This window comes from Equus przewalskii, chromosome 8, assembly GCF_037783145.1.
Source record: "Equus przewalskii isolate Varuska chromosome 8, EquPr2, whole genome shotgun sequence".
Lineage (NCBI taxonomy): Eukaryota > Metazoa > Chordata > Mammalia > Perissodactyla > Equidae > Equus > Equus przewalskii.
In genome coordinates, this window is record NC_091838.1 from 16,072,923 (window position 1) to 16,095,344 (window position 22,422).

At 43.0% G+C, this 22,422-nt stretch overlaps 1 protein-coding gene across 34 annotated transcripts in view; it reads right to left on the minus strand.

Annotated features, from left to right (window-relative positions):
* SULF1 (sulfatase 1) overlaps positions 1-22,422 on the minus strand; it is a 193,084-nt gene that overhangs the window by 7,934 nt on the left and 162,728 nt on the right. For 12 of the 34 annotated variants that reach the window (XM_070630474.1, XM_008514545.2, XM_008514550.2 and 9 more), the window contains 7 exons: positions 20,600-20,846; positions 19,258-19,354; positions 18,729-18,823; positions 18,323-18,388; positions 17,214-17,386; positions 11,701-11,843; positions 11,483-11,606 (listed from right to left, as the gene is read on the minus strand). In XM_070630474.1, coding sequence (XP_070486575.1) covers positions 11,483-11,606; positions 11,701-11,843; positions 17,214-17,386; positions 18,323-18,388; positions 18,729-18,823; positions 19,258-19,354; positions 20,600-20,846 — 945 coding nt within the window. Of the gene's footprint in view, positions 1-8,236; positions 8,303-9,423; positions 9,639-11,482; positions 11,607-11,700; positions 11,844-17,213; positions 17,387-18,322; positions 18,389-18,728; positions 18,824-19,257; positions 19,355-20,599; positions 20,847-22,422 lie in introns of those variants that run through there. The other 22 variants (XM_070630489.1, XM_070630499.1, XM_008514552.2 and 19 more) reach the window with 3 other exon arrangements.

Genomic DNA, 22,422 nt, shown 5'->3' on the forward strand with positions numbered 1-22,422 from the left:
CTAGTAATCCCATGACCAGGAATTTACCCTGAAGACATCCTCAACAATACGAAATATATTTGCACAAGGCTGTTTATTGCAGCACTGTTTGTAATTGCAAAATATGAGAATAGCTGAAATGCCCTTACATAAAAGAGTAGTTGAGTAAATAATGGTACATCCACATAGTGGAGTACTACGAAGTGGTGAGGAGAATGAAAAGATCATTATGAATGATAGAAAGGATATATTTTTGAAGTGAAAATAATATTTTTAAGTGAAAAAGAAACCAAGTGCAATACAGCATAGATACAGTATACCACCTTTGTGTAAAAAAGTAACAGAAATAAAATATACACCATCTGCTTATTATTGCAACAAGAAACACAGAAGTTAAGGCAGAAACGGATGAGACGGGTTATCTACAGCGCACAGTGGGAAGACACTGTGGGAAGGAGTAACATTTCTCTGCACATACGTTTTGAGGTTTTGACTTTTGGAGCTACATACTGAAAAACAAAATTAAATTAACAATGATGAGAAAAAATAGAACCTAAAATGGAATACAAACAGAAATAAGTAAATCTTACTCTATTTCAAATGAAAAACATAACCACAATAACAGGGGTGGGGGGAGCAGGTGGCATGAAACTGGCCCAAGTAACTTTGAACACAGTACTATTTTCTCTCATTCTAAAGACAGAAAGAACTGACAAATGTATTGAATGTTAGTTGGCAGGTTTGTTTTTGCAGTGATACGATTTGGCAATTCTGAAACTGCTTTCTGTGTACTGTAGCATTTAAGAAGTGAGTTAATCCATTGAGGATAATGGGAACTACATTTCTCACTGTTGGAAAAGGAAGTTATAATATAGAAACTAGGAAGACTAGAATGAAGCTCATGGTGTTGAATTAGAATTAGAGGGGCCAGTATAAACATATGGTTTTTAACATATCAGATAGCTACATCCACACATATCTCTATGGCTGTGGGTATAGAATTGCTGTTGATATATGTATATTTTAGTCCCTCCACCAAAAAGGTCTAGATACAAAGACACCTCCGTGGAAATTTTATACACCTTAAACCCAGATCTTGGTGTCCAAATGCCACTCCCTGCTTATAAGGACCTGGAGCCCTTGGAAGAATTGCTGCTTCCAGATGTGGAGCAGTGAAAATACAAGATGAACCTGGAACATATTGTTAGACCAGAAAGCAATGAAGTCCTCAAAAGATGATGAGGATGCACCAAAGGACACAGAAGCCACCCAAGGGGACACCTTGGCCAAATCTGGGACACTTAAATAAAAAACGGTAGCAAAAGGATATACATGGAATAAAATAAGAATCTACGAGTCCATACTGATATAAATAAATACATAAATAGGACAGAAGGGAGATCTTTTCTCTATGGTAGAATATCACTTAAGCAATGCAGCAGGAATGGTAGAGTTGGAAAAATCACCAGCTTGCAGCCATCATAATAACGATGATTCAGGCAACAACCGTGAATTCCTGCAAAAGCTAGTGGATGAATTATTTACTAATTAAAAAAAGAAAAAAATAGTAATTTTATGGTGGATAAATCCAGAAAACACCTCCTTAAGCAGGCGATCAAAGGTAATAGAGTTGGCCCTCCATGTCTAGGGTTCCACATCCATGGATCCAACCATCCTCGGATCAAAAGGCCTACAATGGTTGTGTCTGTACTGAACATATGCAGTCTTTTTCTTTTTTTTGTCATTATTCCCTAAACAATACAGTATAATACTATTTACATAGCCTTTACATTGTATTATAAGTGATCTAAAGATGATTTAAAGTACAGGGGATGATGTGCATAGGTCATATGCAAATACTACTCCATCTTAGATGAGACTTGAGCATCTGCAGAGTTTTGTATCCAGGGGGGTCCTGGAACCAATTGCACGGCAATGCCGAGGGAAGATGGTACCACCAAACAGACGTCATGGAGCTCCTCATAAGACATCCCCAGTGCACAGTATTACTTTTGTGATATGCCTGCCAGAAATGCACAATTTCAGTCCAATCATGGGCAAACATCAGAAAAAAATCAATTAAGGGGACATTTTACAAAATAACTGGCCTGTGTATTTTAGAATGTCATGAACGACAGTGAAAAGTGGAGGAACTATTCCAGATGGAAGGAGACTTAGAAGACACGACACTTTACTGAAACATGTGATTCTGGATTGGATCCTAGACCAGAAAAATGACACCCCAAAACCCCATAAATATGACATTATTGAGACAATTGGCAATATTTGTATATGGATGGTGGATTAGATAATAGTATTTTATCAAAGTTAAATGGCCTGATTTTGATAAATGTACAACAGTTATGTAAGAATGTTTTTGTTCCTAGGGAATTCATACTAAAGCTCCTATATATAAAACTATATGATGTCTGCAAATTACTCGCAAATGATTCAGGGAAAAAGAGGTGTGCGTGTGTATGTGGAGAAAGTGAGTGAGAGAACAAGAGAAAACAGCAAGGCAAATGGGGTAAAGTTTCTTGGAACTATTCCTGCACGTTTTCTGTAAACATAAAATTATATCAAAATCTAAAGTTAAAACACTTATTAGACATTAGAATCTAAATTTTCCACGTCTGTCCTGGTTTCTGCCAGTTCTTGTCTCACAAAACAGTGCCCTTTTCTCGAGCCATTCTGAAGTTCTTTATTCAAGGAGGAAAGGTGTGACCAGATTTGTTTTGAAAAGTGAATTTTTGGAATAAATGTAGATAATTCCAAGTTCCAGGTAATTCTCATCCAATCCCGGAAATAGAAAGATTGCAAAACCACTAAAAGAAATTCAAAAATACGTGCAGGTCTCAAGATGAGTCACATTTCTTTCTGGAGACAATTATTTACTTTTAAAAAACATGACCAGGTAATTATATCGGGCTATAGTCTACAGATGGGTAACTTAGAGATCCCGTTTGGGTGGAATTTTAACTCTTCCTGGAGCAGTGTTATAATCAACAAGAGCTACGGGTGTCATAAAAAGCAGAAAGAATAGTTCTAGAGAGATCGCCCCCTCCCACCGATTTCTTCAGTCAGTTTCATTCCTTTTTCCCACGTGGCCTCTGCCCCCGCCTCACGGAACCATGTACAATTTCCTGAAAGAGCCAGGCTTTCCCTCCTCAGCGCCCGTGTTTATTCCTACACTGTGCTTCTCTGCCTCATCATCCTAGCCAGTTCTCAGCCTTCAAGATTAAACTTGAGCACCATCCCCTCCACAAAGCCTTTCGTGCCCCTCCTCTGCGTTTCCTCAGCACTGGGAGCCCCTCCATTACAGCACCCATCTGGAGATGACTCTGGGTAACTGTCCTCAACAGCAAACTTGAGATTTCCCCTGGCGAGGTGTCTACAATTTAAAGGAGCAAGTAATAGGTCAACCAGAAATTCACAAAGCATTATACTTTTGTTGATTCTTGCTAACTGGAAGGGCATTTTAATTAATAAGGCCATTCTCCTCCCAAGTTGCAGGTCTGAGGGCACTCATTTGACTTTCAAAATTGAGAGAACAGAGTATCTGCACTAACTTACTCATTCCTTTCTCCTCCACGTTCTTTTGTGTTCTCTTTGAATGTTTTTCTGAAGGCACAGGGCTTCTAGAATTTGGGACCAAATCAGTGTGCACTGTGGGTGATTTTCAGCTGCTTGAAACACAACATGTTTTAAATTGAAATGGGATTTGATTTGAATTTTGAAATTTCAGAGATTCTGAATTGGGTGTCCTTGCATAGTAACCAATAGCCAATTGTAAATACCTATTTATAGACATTTGCTATGCCTAGAAGATTTCTAATCTACATAATTTATTGATGAATTGCAGGAATACCTGTTTATTTTACAAATAAAAGCCTATGAGTGTTCAACTAGGATGGCAGCATAGAACTATAAATAAACATAAGAAATATCATTTAGCTATAGATGAATAACTTTGTATAGTCAATGGCTGATTAAAATAACATCTGCTTATTTGGACAAATGCACATAATCTTCCCCCTTTCTTAACACTTAATCAGTAATAAAAACTGCTAATTTGGAGCCAGCCCTGTGGCCAAGTGGTTAAAGTTCTGCTCGGTCTGCTTCGGCTATCTGGGTTCGTGGGTTTGGATCCCGGGCATGGACCTACTCCACTCATCAGCCATGCTGTGGCGGTATCCCACATACAAAATAGAGGAAGGTTGGCACAGATGTTAGCTCAGGGTGAATCTTCCTCACCAAAAAAAACCCCCAAAAACCCAAAACCAAAACCAACTGCAAATTTTATTATCCATTAACATGAAGGTAAATGTCCCTCAAAATTCTAGGGCTCTTTGATATATCTCTCACTATTCAAATTTGTTATCAAACATCAATCATAGAAGAATATAAATTTAGGGCTTCCTTGTGCTAAGCACTTGTCAGGTATGAGTTTATGTAATCCTTATGTATTATTATGCATATGAATTATTAGGACCTTTTAACAGATGAGAAAATTAAGTCATAAAAAGCTTAAATAAATTGTCCAAGAGAATCAGTATAGTTTAAAGATTAAAAGCACACGCTAGAAGCAGATTCCAAGGGTTTGACTTCTTATTCCACCATTTATCAGCATATAATCTGGGGAAAGTTACTTAGTCTCTCTGTGACTCAATTTTCTCATCTGTGAAATGGGGACGCTCATAGTCCTGACCTCACAGAGTCATGGTGAGGACTAAATGACTTAAGACACGTAAAGAGCTTAGGAGAACATAGTAAGTTAGGTAACACTGTTCACAGATGCTCCCCAAATTGGGGGAGCCATGGAGTTGGAACTCGTGCCCAGTCTGACCCACAAAACTGTTCTCATAACCATTCACGTTACCTAATCTGATCAACCCAAATCCTCTCATCTGATTTCTCCCAGTTTAACCCTCTTGAATGGCTCCCTGTTGCTGTCAGGATAAGGACCAAATCCTCAGAGGCAGCACATGACTAGGGGACTAGGTTGTCTGGTTTGCCTGGGCTGGTCCCAGTTTATGTCTGCTGTCGTGGCGTCCCGTTCAGTTTAGCGTGTGTGCAGAATTTTTGGAATTTCAGTTTAGAAAATAGTTTTTAAATACAATGAATTTATAAATGATATAAATACATCTATCAAATTTATATAATTTTAACTATTTTTGTTATGCCCTTCGTAAGGAAGGCATCCCTGTTTGGAAGATAAATGATGTGGTCACCCTACATGTAACATTCTTCATAAAACAGGCCCTGTCTACCTCTTCCGTTCATCTCTCTCCTCCCTTCCCTTGCACTATCATCAAATTGATCACAGTCCCCAAACGAACCTTGCCTTTGCCCACACTGTCCCTTCTAGTTGGACTGACTTTCTTCCTTCACTAGCCTGTGTCTAAATCACTCCAGTGCTGACTTCAGCATGCAGCATAAATGCCATCTCCTTGGGGACCTTCCTTGATTCCTCTGGGTTGCAAGCACTCAGCATTCTGTGTTGCAATGATAACACTTGACTATGCTCTTCCTGAAGGCGGCACCTTGCTTCGAGGTGGTCATTTAGACTCTTTCCTTCTTTCTTATTGAATGCATGAAAGAGGGTTGCTTTCTTTCCTACTATATATTGAAGCTGATTAAAGGTCAATGTTATCCTTCAGTTTGGGGAGGATCTCAAGTTCTGCAACACTTTGGTTTCTTCTTCTGTGGCACAAGAAACAAGGCCTTGGGAGTAGAAGCACTGTTGGAAAAGTAAGAAAACGCTCTGAACATTCTCTGGGAGCTTAGATGAACGCTGACCTGACCCTGACCCCGATGCTGACCGGGGTGGCCACTGCCACGTGAAGAAAAACTGACCCTCACCAGCTGGCGTGGCTTGTCTTGCGGAGCCTCGGCTGGATTTCAGAGCCTGCTTGTCCCTCCATGGCACACTTCTGTGCAGGCTGCAAACCACACACCCGCAGGCAGTGGCCTGGCCCTGACCCGCACCCTAACAACTCTGACCCTTAGTCCCCTCATCGCCTGGGGAGGCTGACCTCACCTGCAGCCCCTTTAATCCCACATCCTGACCTTGACTCATTTCTTGGTCAAGCACCTTCAACAGAAGAGTCCAACCGTGCGGGCAAGGCAGCTTAAAAATACAATGGAGTCCTGAGGTGCGATGAAGAGAACCAGGGGACGCCTCATTAGAGCAACAGAGCAGGGCAGTGATGGGTGGCTTTTCTCCTTCTGATCTCAAGGGGTTCGGGCAGTTCAGAAAATGGATTTGTGCACTGAACTCTGGGTTGCCAATGAGTGATCATGGAAATGGTGGTGGTGCTGATGAGTATCTCTTTTTGTGTTTCTTATAAAATATAGTAACATTCTTTGGAATTATAATATCACTTACTATTCCCTTTTACCTACTGTCTCCTTCATGTGAATGTTTTGCTTTCCATATTACACCTTTGTGATAATACCCATCATTACTGGGGCTTCTTGATACACACTGGACTCCGTTCTCACCTTCTTACCAGCAAGGCTGGGATCTGAACCCAAGGCAGTCTGGCTTCAGTGTCTGTGCTCTACCACAGTACCAAACAGCCTCTGACACACAGCTATGTCACCCACATCTGTCTGCAAGGCACGAACTATTGCTATAAGGTGAGAAGAATTAGAACAAGCAAAGCAATATGACAGAAGCATGGGTGCTGAGGGTGGAGCATGGTGTGGCCCTGCAGGGCGTGGAACAGAAGGGCCAGGAAAGAGCCCTGCCAGCGTGAAGCTGCCAAGGACTGACTGTCTGCCCCACACAGGCCCTGGACACACACCACGGCTGCCAGGAGCTCTTCTTGGACGTCAATGGGCAGCAGCATCAGCTTTCATATGCAATGGGAAAAATAAACACCCCATCGGAACTCCTATTCTATTTTGCAACACAGAAATTATTGCTTTCAACTCAAGCCAAAAATTATTTCCTGAGTCATGGGGGCCACTATTTGAGCTGTGTCCTCACTCTGAGCTTGTCCTAACTGGAAAACGACCATGGTAAGGAAGGACAGCATTTCAGCTGCCCCTGCCTCATGCACATCCCACAGCAAAAAATAAAGAAAGAAAGAACGACGTTGAACAGAGAACAGACTTGCTTTTCGAAGACCTCTTAAAGAAATCTAAGGGTTAAGTTTTGAAAATCCACAAAATTGAAGGGAGTTTAAAAATTCTTATTTAATCAATCTTGTACAAGATAAATTTTCTAAAATACTCTGTTGAATTTTCAAATTTCAAATTCTTCAGGTTTGGTTGTCATTTTTCTCAGTCTTTGGTAATGAAATTTCATGACTAAAAATGCATTTTAGTTAGTTTTCTAAAAAAAAAAAAATCAAAAGCTTAGAGAACCAAGGCTTCTGAAATCCCTCACTTTGTGCCATCTTTGGAGGGCTGTGTTCTGGAAAACACCATCTGGGGACAGCAGTTTTCCGGCAGCTCCACACATATGACGACTTGTTCGGCACCTGTTCCGTTTGAATCCAACAGGACACAATGAGCAGGTAAGGCCAGAGTGAACACTGCATTTGGGTGTCCAGTGACTCCCCAGGTGTGACAGCCAGGTGCTCTCTCAGTAACCCCATTTTATGATTTCCTGTCTGCAACACGGACATCAGCTGAAAGACAGCTTGCCTCACGGGTTGTGAAATGGCAGAATCTGAAAATGCCAGTCATTTTGAGCTAAAGAGTATCCTTAGATTTGTCCTTTGGTAAGGAATTTAGTAGAAAAAAAAGCAACAGCTACCACTATGTCACCCTGCATGCATCCTTTCAATGGCCACATTACCAGAGAGGGGACTCCATCAACAGCTAACATTGCCAAGGCTGTGTCAAACGACCTCAGAAACGATGGATTTGGCCCCGTTGAGTGGTGATGACAAGGATTTGGGAAGGGGAGAGCCCCAGACGCTTGCCATGTGAGTACAGCTGGAACGCAGTTCAAGATTCGTCATCTCAAAGTTGTCCAGGAAGGACCTGATGGCGAATAGCTCTGTCACTCAGCTTTCACCAGGCTGCTGTCTTAAATAACCTGTTCATACCCTTTTACCACGGTCATGACAGAAGTAAAAGAAGCCCAGCCTGAAAAATCCCCCAGCTTTAAACTTGAGTGCATCATAAAACAACTGGAAAGTCAATATTTTGTGTGAGGTCCATTTAAAATGTCACACTTCGGAAATGTCTTAATGTGACCCTCCGGAAGCAGGTGAAACAGTGCTGGTGTGTGGGACATTACCTCGTCAGCCCATATCCTGGGTGAGACCAGCTTAAGAGCGGGTTCTTCTGCTCTGTCTTACGTGTGCTAGGGGTGACGCGGGGTCGGGGTGGGGGCAGACCGAGGAAAGGAAAGGAGAAAGACAAGAGAGAAGAGAAAAAGAAGAGATATAAATGGTTACCAAGTATCCTCAAGAGTCCAGCTGCCTTTATTTTCTTTGTTTATATCTTCCTCACCACCTTTCCTATTGTCATTTAGCTTGCGGTCAGACCCGTGAGCTGCCCTCTCGAAGGAGGAATCTGAGACCACAGCTCAGGAGGCTGAAGGGGCGGCAGTGGGGCGAACAGGGTGGCCTGGAATGGCAATATTCTTTTGTTTCTCTGAGATGATATCAATATGGATGGTACCAATTAAGTCCATGTTTCTTTGATGGAATTTCTTCTCCCAAGTGGATTCATTAACTAGGGTGCTCACACAGCTGTGCCTCAATTTCCCCGCAGGAGAGGTAGGAAGGACAGTCCCCTCCTGCCCCACACGGCACATTTCTGACAAACCCGCCTGAGGTCTATGCTTAGAGTGGAGAATTAGCAAGGGCTGATGATGCTGGGTGACCAAGTGAAAGGGCCACCAGGCATCTGGTCCCCCCTCCAGAGCGCGATGGGGTAAGAGGGATGGGTGGGGGTGCAGGAGGGTAAGATGACTGGGCTGAGGCCTGTTGATGAAGTTTCTGTGTCTCATGCATTGTTGCCTCCGGGCTATGTTGAGATCTATCTGCAGGTCTTCGTTCCAGGTAACTTGTCCCCAGCCCCCCAGCATCTTGTCTTCAGTGACCACCCCCTGCAGAGCCTTCTGAATGAGATCACTGCTTTTCACCGCCAAAATTAATCAAGGACTGTTAACAAGGAAGCGCCTCTCTTTCCTCCAACTTCAGCTTTCCAGTGCTCTTAAAATTCCCATTACTCTTTTTGTGCCTTTGACATTACATTTCATAAAAACCTCTAGCTAGTCTTTATGAAGCCTCTCCATCAAATCGATGTGTAAGAACCAAAGGAAAATCATCTTCCCACCCTCTCCCCAGGGCTCTCAAAGCTCATTCTGGTCTTTTGCCCTGCACATCCTTCTCCGCTTAACAGCATCATCCAACAAGCGAACAAGCATGGGAGTGAGTAAATGCTCCGAGACGCATCTTGTTGTGGCAGTGAGCTGGTTTAAAAGCAAAACGACAGATCTGTAACCAATGACACAATATGGTGGAGAATGCTGTTAGAACATGCATGCGCCCCAAGCTATGCTCTGTGCAAACGGCAACAGACAGAAATTAGTTGAAATGGCTGGATCATGCAATTATTGGGAAAGAAGCTGCTGGGGAGAATAAAAAAGTGTGAATACCTGTGTAGGTCATAGCTTCCTCCATCTTTATTTCCTAATGTAGGAAAATACAAGAGTAATTTATGTTAGCTTTAGAACTCACAAAACCATTCACTACGTAGTTTTCCATGCACGACACCTAAATCCGAGAAAGAAATATATCGTGTTAAACACAGACAGTGCTGAAGTCCGACAGAGCTTTTTTATTAGATAGGTTCAAAATGAGAACTGAAAGCTATAAATAAAAAGGTTTAAGCTAAAACATAGAAGAGTTCACATGAAAAAGGAGGTGGGGGTGAGAGAGGGGCAGAGCCCATTTAAAAGCAGTAAGAAAAGTACTTCCAGAAGTCCACGTAAGTCTCAGTGAAAGTTAAATTTTGGTTATTTTTAGACAAAATGCTTGGGAAAAAATGGGCAATAATCACGTCCCTTAGGAATCGTCTAGAAGGTGGAGAGAACTACTTGAAGTGTAACAGCAATAATCGGCTCCACCCTGTGTGACACTTCACCATAAAAGACTCTATCGGATTTCACTAAGTAGAGCTGTTATGTCATCACCAATAAGAGTGGTATGTTCTTTGGGGCAGAAATATCTGGGTGTAATGTTACTAGTGCCTCTAACAGTTGGTTTAGTTTCCAGGCCTTAGTGGGCTTTCTTGGGTAAGATTTGAGGAAAAGGTCAACAGATAAGCAGCAAATCTGAAAAGATCTGAGCTGAGTGGGGTCAAAAGACCTATTTTGCAAGTCAAGACAGGACTCTTCTGACTGGCAACTAATTCCACTGAGGGGTTAATTGAGAAGTGCTGACTGAGAGCTGGGAGCTGACCTCTCCCCCGGGGATTCGCAATTCTTTATGGGACGCTCATAGCTCGAAAGCGCTCAGGACCTTACAACGGTGGAAATGACAAGTGATGATGTTGATCATTTTAGGATGTCCCCCCAACCCCCATCACTTCAGTCGCATGACCCACGGAGCTGCCAACTTTTATTGCCGGTGATGCTGGCTCTGCACGGGACCCACAGAGACACAAGCTTGAAACACTGAGAAAACTCGGCTGCACAAGAGAGGGTTCCTGCAAATTGCACCCCACTGCCCTTGAGTCCAGCTCTTCACCCTTTTGGGGTTGGCATGCTGTGCGGATGCCAATGCCGTTGGCTAGCTTCAGCTCTTTCTCCTTCCTCCTATGGACAGCTGGTATTTACATTTCGACAGGAATTATGAGAAAATAAGTATTCTCATTAACTAGAAAAGAGCTGGGACAGGCACTGAAAAGAGCTGCAATTCTAAGAGCCAAAGGAGAATTAAGGCAGTTTAACACTGTAGACCGGGGAGGGAACCCCTGGCTCATTCTATACAGGCCCTCTTTTACTTTTAGATTCCCAGACAATAAATTGCTCAAATATCTCTAGAAATACTGGCAAAAGGAATCTAACGCACTGTGTCGTGGGCAGGGGTCCAACTGGGGGAGCTCCAAACTGTGATAAGCAGAAATAGGGCACTGTGTGTTTCCATCCAAATTCTCTTAAAAAAATTAGGATGTCCTGATTTACTTAGCATATATCTTATGACAGTTGGCAGCAATAACAAATAAATCCCCAAGCTTTTCATCCCATCTTCCAGTGGATTCTTCTATCAGGAACGGAGGTTTACGAATAGAATAGGCCTGTGGGAGAGAGTGGGATGAAATGCTCACCAAATCTTTTGGCGCATTAAATTTCTCATGAATGCACCAGAGCTAAACTTACAGAACAAATTATGTTTGGAATTGCCTGGAAAGTTTCCCCTCCAATATCCCAAACTTCGTGTTTCTAGGCATATAAACTTTGCAAAGGCAGAAAACTTGATAACACAAAGAATTTCCCAGGTAATGTAAGAGAAAAACATTTTCCTTTCCTTACCAACTTCAAGGCCTTTAGGTCTTGGGTTGCACTGCTTGTACCCTTGACAGCTTCGGAGCTCCATCAGCTGGATGTGGAGCTGGTTCAAGATGCCGCGTTCCACCGCGTGCACTGTATTTGTAAGCTGCGGACGAAGAGGCCAGGACAATCAATTGAAGCTCATATTGTGGCGATTCTGTCTTCCACAACCTTCATAAAATGAAAACGTACTGACTTACCTGATAAGGATCTGTGTTCATATCAAAATACTCCAAAAAGCCAGTGGCGAACTCGCAGAAAAGAAAATTGTGGGTCTCGTTAACTGTTCGCAAACACCAGTAGGTATTATTGTTAGAACTCGTGCAAGCACAGAAAGATCCCACTGTGGGTCAAAAAGAAAAGCCAGACAAAGAATGAAAACATGTAGGCAGATTCGCCTTTCTAATGTTTCCTTATCTCTACACTGTAAGGGTCACATTTTCCTTCTCGTAATACAATGTGGTTAGATGTTAAGAATAACTATCTTTTCCCCCCTCTCTATACAAATTTGCTGTGAGACTAGGTGAAAATGGGAAAAACAATGGCGCTCTATGATGGCGATGACAGGCTGAAGCCTGGGGTGAAGTGCTGGCACGCTACTTTACCCTCCTCTTAGCTCGGTGAGGCAGCGGTCTCCAAAATAGGGTGAATGATTGGAGAATGGGGAGGAACATACCAGAACTTCTATTTACGGTTATTTTTTATCATTTTTTTAAAAAAGGAAAAAATGGTTATTTAATAAAGAGATGGACCTGGTGCCCTCGCTTGTCCTGTGTGTCAGATGGCCACGTGTCACAAATGGTGCGTGGAAAGAGAGCAGACTTTGAAGTGTGGAGGGGCTTGGAGAAGCCTTGAGCCCAGCTCAGGGAATTCTGGGATGATGCAGTTTGGGATCACTGTAGACTTCGCAACATTTTAATAGGAGACCGGCTGTGACCACGAGCATCTTTCGTACCACACAGAGGTTCACTTGTTAATTTTCAGAAAGTATGTAAAAGAGATGTCAAATTTAAAAAACAAATCACCCACTCTTCTTTTACAGAAAGACAAAGGTGCCAAATTTGCTGCAGTGATAACCGAATTTCAGAAATGTGCAGTTTAGCAAATATTTTTAAAACAATTGAGATAGGTACACTTACTGAGCATTCATTGTGCACTATATGCTTTGCATGCATTAACTCATTTAATCCTTAAAAAAAGTTTATGAGACAGATTATTATTGCTCCCATTATACAGATGGGAAAACCGAGGCACAGAGAGGTGAAGTAATTTGTCTAAGGTTGCACAGCTGACAAATGGCAGCACTAGGGGTCTGGTCAGAAGGTTTACTCTTAACCACTACATGCCACTGCCCTATACAGTACTAAACATACTAACTCTGTCTCCTTAAGTTAAAAGCCATATTTTAAACAATGAGTGAGAGATGATTTTTTAAAAAATTTGTTTTAATAGACTATTTTTAGAGTAGTTTTAGGTTCATAGCAAAATTGAGCAGAAGGCACAGAGAACTCCCAGAGAATACTGGCTGTCCGCACATATGCACAACCTCCCCCACTATCAACATTCCTCACCACAGTGGGACATTGGTGACAAGTGATGAACCTGTACCGACACATCATAATCACCCCAGGTCCTAGTGTACACGAGGGTTCACTCTTGGTGGTGTAAGTTCTGTGGGTTCGGACAAATGCGCAATGGCACGTATCTACCATCATACTGTCGTGCAGAATAATTCACTGCCCTTAAAATCATTGGTGCTCCACCGACGATTTACAGAAAGACAAACCTTCCAAATTTGCTACAATGATAACTGAACTTCAGAAATGTGCTGTCTAGCACATTTAGATATTCAAACATTAAGATATGCAAAACAGAATATCTTAAAGATAGATGATTGGGATGTTTCATCATTCTATGAATTTTCATTGAAAGTGCTCAAAATCTGTTATTTATAATTTCTATTATTTATATGTGAGCGCTTAGCTCATATTTACACAAATAAATATCATGGAACCGGAATTTTCTAATCCGTGTAGAAATCTTCCAAACCAACAATTTAAATGGATTTTGAACTCCCTTGATAAAATACACAAATACAATACCTTCTGATTGCTTTGCAAGAATAAATGATAAATCTCAGGGAGGATGGAAATTTAAAAGTGTAATTTCTAAAAAAATGGCTACTTAGTTGATGGCAGTATTGAAAAAATGAATGTCATGATTTACTCGTTATGCCAATGATGCGCATCTGTTGAACTGGCACGTCCCCCTGTCTCCTCTCTCATATCAAGGCAGTCATTAAGAACATGTAGCAAAACTAAACGGAACCTTTGACTCAAGGTATCGTAAAGTGTGACACCGAGATTTAAAAAAAAGACAACACATTTGATAAACGAGAGCAAAACGTTTTGGAACCTCCAAAGAATAAAAATAAAATGATTTTTAAAAACTCTTTTCTTTACCTTTATCTCATAATTTTAAATTTCTATTTTAAGTATTTTTATAATACCTAAGACATATTAATACATTAGTGTAGTAGTACAAGTATATAATTAAATATAGGCTGTGCGTTCATTTAAAAACCTGATATGGATACATAATCAAAAATGTTTAGAGACAATTGCATTAGAGGATCATGTGCCTGGGTGGATTTGGTTTTTTTCTTTTTTTTTGCTGAGGAAGATTGTCCCTGAGCTAACATCTGTGCCAATGTTCCTCTATTGTGTATGTGGGTTGCCACCACAGCATGGCTGATGAGTGGTGTAGGTTGGCACCTGGGATCGGAACCTGTGAACTTGGGCCACTGAAGCGGAACATGCCAAACTTAACCACTGTTTAACAGGTCCGGCCCCTCTATTTTTTTTTTAATGGTGTTGAATATCTAGTAATATACCAAGGGCTCATAGGAATAACATCATTAAAATAGGAAATAGAATACATAAAAAATACCAAAGTGTACCACACACAGTATTACTTCTTGAAATTTCTATTTCTATCCACGTATTACATATATATCATATAAGCCACATATACACACATAGATACATAGGTATTTGTGTATGTGTACAGGATCCTGATAGAAAATGTATTTGCTACTGTGGCTCATTGTGAAAAAAATGCTGAAAGCTCCATCCTAGAATATCAGTACAATGAGCATCAAGAATACATTGTATAGGGGGCCGGCCCAGGGGTGCAGCGGTTAAGTCTGCATGCTCTGCTTTGGCGGCCTGGGGTTTGCTGGTTTGGATCCCAGGTGCAGATCTACACACTGCTTGCCAAGCCATGCTGTGGTAGGCATCCCATATACAAAGTAGAGGAAGATGGGCATGGATATTAGCTCAGGGCCTGTCTTCCTCAGCAAAAAGAGGAGGATTGGTGGCCCATGCTAGGGCTAATCTTCCTCAAAAGAAAAAAAAAAGAATACATTGTATTCCAAAAAGAGCATCAACTTTGGTACTGAATGAAATCAAGTCCCCTCTGCTCCTGAAACAGTGGAGCGACGCACTAAAATGAAGGTCCTTGACGGCAGGGGACTATTTTACGTTCCTCATGTGACCAGCACAGTGATACTCAGTGGCAGGCACTCAAAGCTTAGTTAAACGGACATGAGTTGATTTGATCTTGGACTGGGTGGTTTGCTTGTTTCTTTATTCACCTAATATTTACTGAGCATCTCCTTTGTGTCAGAGGCCTCACAGACCTGACTTCTTATCTCGAGAAACATATAGTCAAGCTGGAGAGACAAATATTAAACCAAAACAAAAGCAAAAAAACCCAACCATGTAATTATAAATGTGATAAGTCCTATGGAGAAAAAGCACGCTGAAAGTGTGTACAAAAGGGGCTTAACTAGTCTGAGGCACCAGGAAGGTCTCCATGAGAAGTGACATTACAGTTGAGCTCTGAAGGGTGAGTAGGTCTGTAATAGGCACAGGGTTTTGGGTGGGCAAAGGGTCAAAGCCTTCTAGGTAGAAGGAACAGTGTGTGCAAAGGCCCTGAGGTGGGAGGGAGCTTAGGATGTTTGAGGCGGAGAGAAGAGCCAAGCTGCTGAAGTAGGCGAGAATGGGAGGAAATGGGACCAGAGTAGGACAGGAACATAGCACACATGGATATGTTAAAATATTTTGCTCTTTGTCCCAAGAAAAACAGATGTCATCATGTGATCACTAACTCCTTTGAGCAGAACAGCAAGAGAGGAGTCTGGGAGACACACAGGAGGGTTTGCAGTGGTCGAGGTAAGCAAGGTGTCCTGCACAGGGTGGGCTCAGCTCAGATGGGGAGCAGCAGTTGGAGGTATGAAGTACCCCTGACATCAGGCACGAGCAAACCATAATTCCTTGTTCTCAATACTCCATTGTTAACCCGGCTGACCAGTCCTGGACACCACAGATTCATGACTTCCTCAGGAGCCTGCTGAAGGAAGCTGTGCCCAGGGAGCTGCCCTCCCACCCACACCCCTTTCACGTGGATTACTTCCCTCGGCCCTCAGGTTTCTGCTGAAATTTCACCTCTTCACCAAGGCTGTCACCCCCACCCTCTCTAAAAGGGTGCCCTTTAAAAACTTGACCACCATTTCTTTCACAGCATCAGCAAACCTCGTCATTAGTTTCTTTCATTTACTTTCTTTCCCCTGCCTCCCCACCCCACATTGGCATGTAAGTATCTTGAGGGCTGAGGACAAGAGCATCTTGCTTATTGTTGTGTCCCAGAGCTCGGCCCAGAGCCTGGCGGAGAACAGACCCCCAGCAAACTGAACGACCCTCAGAGAGCCCCACACCCCGGTTTAGGGAACTACACGACAAGTTAAATGCTCTGCCTGTAAGAGTCCACTCGGCCTCCACGTGACTGTAAACATCAATGCAAACGTGGACACCGAAATCAAGAAGCTTCGAAACAGAAAGATAAAACAAAAATTCTCACGGACAGGCACCCGATCTCCCCCAGAAGGGTCTGTGGATGCCAGGGGGTCTCCAGTCCCAGGCTGAGGAGCGCTGACCCTGGGGGGCTCCTGCGAGCCTTTCCATGAGAAGATCAGGTGTTTTAGCTACTCCAAGGGGCTGGTGAGCCTTCCATTGAATGAGGCGCCACCAGAATTTAGGATACTATTTTTATGTGGCCTCGGTGAATAGTGTGTACAGACCACTAAAGCAAATCTAAGCATTAGTTTAAAAAAATGCACAATTGTTATTTCATACCCTCGGCAATTCTACGTAACACCCAATACTTTGTAGAGTCCCTGTTATTTTGCAAGCATGGTGCTAGGTACCAAAGGGGACTGAGAATAAAGAGGATATGGATGCTGCATTTAAGGAGGTTTTACTTCCTTTTGTTATACTTAGAGTATGCACTTGAAATAAAGGAGAAACAAAATATATCTGGGGTAAAATTGTTCATCCACTTATGTAGTTATAGAGCAGTCTTCCTGGGCAGGAACTCTGTCAGGCGCTGGGTCCTGTGGGAAACATCGTCAGGATAAAACCCCAGGGAGAGCTTGGCGTTTTCAAACAAAGTACCTATAAAAATTTCTAAAGAAAAACGTCATTTTTGGCAAAACGATGCTAGTCGCCGGTATAGAAGATAATGTGATGCTTTCCTCCTGAATCTTCCTAGGTCCCTGGTTTTATGCTGCTGAATTCTAGTCTAAGTAACTGTAGTGGGAGTCACTGCCTCTCTGCGTGGGGGCAGCAAGGGGCATCTAGAACGAGCCACTTACAGTTCCAGAACGGGGCGGTCTGCCAGTGGTGGTTGTCGTGCGTGAAGCAGGTGAGGCCTGGAAGGCTGCACTCCTCACCCTTCCTCTGGCGTTTCTTCTCCTTTCTCTCCTTCTTCCTCCTCCGCTTCTCCTTGAAAAGCTGCAGTTTGCTGTCTACTTCCTGAGCAGCTTCCCTAGTCCAAGAGAAGGGATTTTTTTTTTTTCATGATCGGAAAGCACTTTCTCAATTACAAATAGGATTGTTGCTCTGAATCTCACACATATATTTAGACACCAGAGAAGAGATCCACTATCATAGACGACCTTTATTTTTCACAGAGGGCCTCAAAATATAATCAGCAATAACTGACAAACTCATTGAGTGACAACTTTCTTAGAATTATACTGAGCGTTAGCAGGATGGACATTTTCTGCCTTATTTACATGTAAACATTGATGGAAATAAGTGTCAACATGAATCAGCAGAGCCTGCTGGCCACACCCTTTGGGCAAATGGCTTAACGTCCTGGTGGTTCCATACCTCTCAGCCATGAAGTCAATGGTCAGTTGGTTTAAATGGCTTGGATTAGAAGGTTTCTAAAATTCTTTGAAATATCCTACAACATAGTCCTGGAAATAATTTTCTTATTGGGTTTTTCCAGAAAGGGCTCAAATTTCATGGAGGCTCAAATACTAAATCCCTTTCACGTGCAAACTTTACTATTATTTAAAAAATATGTATATTTCTTCCAACTTTCAGAATTTGACATGATCGTAGGCTGCTCTACAGAACACACAGACCTCCCCAGGGCATCCACATCTCCAGTCACTGTCCACAGAAAGCAGGGCATGCAGGAAAACCCAGTTCCTGGCCCAGACATGGGCAGAGAACACACACAGAATTACAGCATCCCGTGATGAGCCACACGGCTCCGCCTCAGGATCCCAAAAGCACCCCACGGTCCCTTGGTAGGGTGTGGGCTTGGTTTCAACTTGAGCTGATGCCCTCCCAGGTGAATCTACTTTTTCCAAGAAGCCCCACGTGGGACACAGGATTCCCTGCAGCCTCCCAGAGGCTCCCAGGGGACAATCCTTCACTCCCAGCAAGTGTGGGAGGCAGAGTTACTCACTTGAATGGGTGAAGATGGCTCTTCAACTTCTCTTGCTTTTTGACACCTTTCTCTTTATTGTAATAGCTACAGGCAAGAAGATTAAAAAATGAGTCTTCATAATCATGCATTGGATCAAACAGTTCATTTTACAAAGACAAAGCAAAAAAGAAGGAAGGCAGTTATCTTCTTATAACTCTCTGAGCTCCATGGGACTTGTTTTTTGTTTTTTTTTTTTTTTACTTCTATTTAGGTTTATGACATATTTAATTTGACCTAAATAGTTTAGGTCATTACAATACATGATAATGAATTTAATTTATTAAGCTTTCTATTGGTAAGAGAGAGAATCGAGCCCAGTGTTAACCACTGCAGTGTGTGCAAAAGTGAGTTTGGGAGGGAGGCCGTGGTATGGAGACATGCTCACCTCTGCTTATTGCAGCCACATTCCTCAGGCTTTCTTCTCTTTAGGTGCCCTCTCACTTCTCTTAAATTCTTAATTTTGTCTTGCAAAGCTTCAATCTGGAAAACACGAATTTGAACAATTACATTTGAAGATCAAGATTTTCTATACTAAGTACCTCTCTTTCTTTTCACCTTTTTTCCTGTGCCCGTAATTATAGCTATTCATCTGAGATGATAATCAATTTGGCAGCAAATTGGACATTCCAACTGACGTGTCATAGATAAACAGGAACAGATGTCTCATTTATAAGTGAATCATTTTCTCACAGAGATTTCAAAAGGTCATTGAGTCAATCCCCACTCTTTTTCTCACACTATTTTGTTGTCAGTTAGGACTATCATTGGAGAAAGAGAAACACCTTGCTACTCTATTTTTCACACAATTATAAGAAGATGAAGTGTACACACAGGGTGTTCCACCAGACACAGCAGGGCTGGCGAGCCGCGTCTGCATTTGGAATATACCTTCCAACCATACAGCCATGGCTAACCTCTTTATCAATGTATGCTTTGTGGTCCTTCCAGGCTCTGGCTGATTGATAGAGTTCTCTCTCACAATGGATTGTATCATTTGGAAGAATAAAGCACCTGCAAAAAAAAAAAAAAAAAATTAGAAATAGGTTTAGATTCTAATATTAAAAAATATTAGAAATAGCAAAGGGAACAGAATTATCCTCTAAACTCTTAATTTGGATACAAGCAATAGTTTAGAGCTGAGCCATAGACAAGGATAAGTGGGGATGTCTCCTGGTGGGGGCAAAGGATAGTGTCAGAGTGACAGCATCACCAAGATCATCTTTCAAGGCAGCATTTAATACCCGCATCCTCATGAACAGATCCCACCACGACACTCGGTTTTGAAAGCCTCACCAAATACTGTAGGAAAGAATGAGGTTTTTCACAGTTATCATGGAAACAGCTTGTTGGAAGAAATGCAGAGTTAGAAGTGGGTTATTCATCTCATTCATTTTGTTGCAAAGAGCCTGCAGAAGTACCCCATTATGTTTGAAGCAAAGAAACAGCCCCAGGGATAGAGAGCAGGTGGGATAGGGGGTCAATGAATGCGGAATGAAAAATAAATCCTGGTCTAAATGCCCCAGTGTGTAACCATAACTACCGCAGGCACTGGGGGACCAGTCCCAAGGATGAGAGTCCTGGCAGAGCTCCTGCACCCCTCCCCGCCAAGGTGATGAAATGAAAGAGAGAACAAAGCCCTGCCGATAAATTCAGAAAGAAAGTACTTCTCTCCTAAAGGAGTAAGCAGATTTGGGAAGGAACTGAACAACCAAGGTAGAAAGCTTTGGGGGAATTGTCTCCCTGTCCTGGCTCCAGCACTCCCAAGGCCCTCCTTGCTCTCCAGGATCTGGACAGGTCAGGTGCTTCTGCATCTGATGGCCATTCCCAACACATGCCATTTCTCTGGAAGCTTCTCCAGAACCCACAGTCCTCGCTTGGGCTCTGTTTCATTTCTGAGGCCATGACTGTACAACCTCTCTGAGCCGCAGTAACTAGGCAGCATGGTTTCCATCTGTTTTCTAGACTCTCACAAAGGTAACTGCTTAAGGGCAGAGCTCCACGCCTGCTAAGTCAAGGCGTGACAGACTCTGGCAAATTCCCCGCTGATCAGCCTTAATGTGAACTTAAACCCAAAGCACATGTCCAAACATACGCTCATCTGGACTCCTTGTTGCTTCTTTAACGCCCAGTGGCTACGTGGGCCAGCTCCTGACACCGTATAGCCGCGCGATAGTACTTTTTGTAAAGGAACAAAACGATGATAGTATGGGGGGATGACTTTGAACTCAACCCTCGCGAAAACCTAAAGTTTCCTACTTGTGCGTCACCCGGACGGTGGCAGGCAGGCCCACAGCATTGTCGCCACCTGCCAGCATCGCGGCCCCGTCGCCGGCTGCCTGGCGACCTCCAGGCCCCCTGCGGCCTTCGTCATGACGCTTGGCGATGCTTCTTGGTCGCAACACTTGCAATTCTTCTTCTTCCAGATTTATGTCGTATATTTCGCCTTCAAATTCAACCGACAAGGAACGTGTCTGCCGCGTATGGACAAATCTGGGCTTATACTCTAGAAATAAAGGAAGACGGGTTAAAATGGATGTCGTTTATGGAGGCCGGGGTAGTTCAGGAGGGAAGAAAAGCATGACCTGGCTTGGCGAGTGTTTTGGGAAGGGGTGAGCAGTACGTCCTGCACTGCTGAGGGGGTGGCATGAGGCTGTGGACAGCCCACTGTGACTCACGTCGGGAGGGTGGGCTCTTGCCTAGCTTTGCCACTGCAGAGCAGGGCGCTGGATGGCATGCTTCTCTGGGCCTCAGGCCCTTCATTCAAGCAGTGAGGGCTAGGTCTGGGTGATTTCTAAGATTCTTTCCATTCATGGCAGGCTGTGGACGTCCACACTGAGTTTTCAACATGAACTGCTAAGGCAGTTTGTTTGGATAAAACTCTATTCCCAATTAGAGTACTACTAATAATAATGATTATCACTTATCGACCTTTTGCTGTATATTATTCACCTCATACTTACCTCTAATCCACCATCTTGAAAGATAGGTATTATTATAATAAATCCTTACATTAAAAAACTTATCAGATAGTCAAATCAGGCTCATGCATTTGGCATTATTAGCCTTATTTAATGGATGAGAAAATTGAAGCTTTGGATGGAACGTAGACTTTGCAAGGTTATGCAGCCAAGAGCTGTGGGAGCTAGAATTATCATGTATCAGGTTCTAAAGACTAGTCTTCCCACTATATTGGGCTGCTTTTTCAAAAAGGTTAATGCTCTAGACACCTTCTATTTGCACAAATAATAGGGATTGCTCTAAGAAAAATTACATTTTGCAAAAGCTTTCATCAGCCAGCTGATTTTTAAAACCTGGCAGAGGGAGGGTCATGCCTGGGGGAGGCTGGCCTGATTTCTGGTCACTACAGACCCCTGTCGAGGCTCACGGTGTGCTAGGTGAGAGCTTTCACGTGCAAGGGTGGCCCTCCTTAGCAGCTGCACCTCGGCCGTGGGCACACCCACGCGGCCTTCCCTCTCCAGCCTGTTGGAGGAGGAACTGGAGGGCACTGGTGACAGAATCAGAATTGTCACACTCCATGCGGGATCCTGCTCTGATGGCAGTTTCCAGGTGAGGGAGGGCCTCTGCGCCAGTTGGCAGGTCTTTGAGAGTGCTCCCGAGCTCCATCACTGCGGAAAAGTGGAGAACCAACTCCCTCTCTCACACACATATGATTCCATGCAGCTTGAAAAAGTGGCCCCAGATTTCTCCCGTTTGCCTCAAGATTGAAAAATCAAAGTGCTTTACGGTCAGCGCTTGGGGAGCGACATCTAACTTCCCAGGAGAGAAGAGGTTGTCTCGACCTCTAAGCTGAACATTGGGAACCGATTTCGATTTCCGTCAAGGGAGGGTGTCAGGCTCCCTGTCCCCTGTTGGTTTTCCGGTTGATATCTGTGTGAATTCTTGAACCTGCCATTTTCTCTCAGGGAGGAAAGAAAACCTCCCAAATCAAAGGTTCTCAGCCTTTGGGTTATGAATTCCTCTAAGAATCTGTTGAAAGTTACAGACATCCAGAAAAATGCGCATATACACATGGAACATACTTAAAATTTTAGACAAAAGACTAGAGGGCTCATGACCCT